Source organism: Acanthisitta chloris, unplaced genomic scaffold (assembly GCF_000695815.1).
Source record: "Acanthisitta chloris isolate BGI_N310 unplaced genomic scaffold, ASM69581v1 scaffold11908, whole genome shotgun sequence".
In the NCBI taxonomy this organism is placed as follows: Eukaryota; Metazoa; Chordata; class Aves; order Passeriformes; family Acanthisittidae; genus Acanthisitta; species Acanthisitta chloris.
Window position 1 is genome coordinate 33505 of NW_008687629.1, and position 1064 is coordinate 34568.

At 35.3% G+C, this 1064-nt stretch overlaps 1 protein-coding gene across 1 annotated transcript in view; it reads right to left on the bottom strand.

Annotated features, from left to right (window-relative positions):
• KIAA0232 (KIAA0232 ortholog) overlaps positions 1–1064 on the bottom strand; it is a 45170-nt gene that overhangs the window by 31929 nt on the left and 12177 nt on the right. The window contains 1 exon segment of the mRNA XM_009080687.1: positions 1–25. This exon segment is cut by the window's left edge and continues 104 nt beyond it. Within this exon segment, the coding sequence (XP_009078935.1) occupies positions 1–25 (25 nt within the window).

The window sequence follows — 1064 nt, forward strand, 5'->3', positions numbered from 1 at the left end:
CCCAGCCCAGGAAGATGTCATTCTCCTAAAATCAAAATAAAGAAATTACATTATTTAAAACCCATGAATGTCTCAGTACTACAGCAGAACAGGACTACAAATAACATACTGTTCAAAATAAACTCAAACCTCTTTCTAGCTGCAAAAAACTACTTTTTGTCAAATTAAAGATTAGATTACATAAATTTGCACTTACTATTCAAAAAAGCACATATTTTTCACAGGATGTGGAAGCTACTCACACTTCACTGCAATATATTCCAAGTGCAAAGTATATCCACCAAGGTAATTTTATGGCCAACTTATGGTTGAATGTATTACTGTAATTTATACAAAAAATGTTAGAGAGTTTCACTGATCTCTGAAATAATAAGGATGAAAAGCAAATAGTTCAGTTAGGATCAAACTTAAGAGAAAGCTAAAGAAGCCAAAAGAAGAAAATGTCATGTTAGATCCCAAAGCCTTCAACTCAGTCTCACATCGCTGTGGCTAGAGATAACAGTGCCTATCATAAAATAAACCTGAACTAATTTCAAAAGAAAATTCAGATACTGGGGGGTGGGAGTGAGTGGGTGGGGTTGGCTTCTCATATATCCAAGAACAATGAAGAACAATAAAATCAAAGTAGAATGCTACTGTATTACATGCAGTCATCTGAAGATGTGCAGCATCTGGTTTATATTGCTTCTCAGAGTTTAAAGCTTTATTATCAGACTTGCTTATTCTTTGCTGCCTGTTCACACACATACTTATATAAGTACACATCATTTCCTGCATCCATCTCATGAAAGAAATATCTTGGCAACCAGGAAAATAGTGTTTAACATCTTTTAATGTACGCTGGTCTAAATCATCTTCTTCAGAAAGATGTACAAACAGCTGATGCTTTCCAGCCTACCTATTTCAACCTTTCCAACATACCTGTTACTGCTTCTGAAAGACAACCAGGCTAAGGCCTGCCCTCATTTAAAAGAACTCCCAATTCTCCAAGGTTTCAGAACAAAGTAAAAACATGTTGTTAGTAAAACTAACTGTCTCTATGCAATCAAAGGATAAGATGGGGG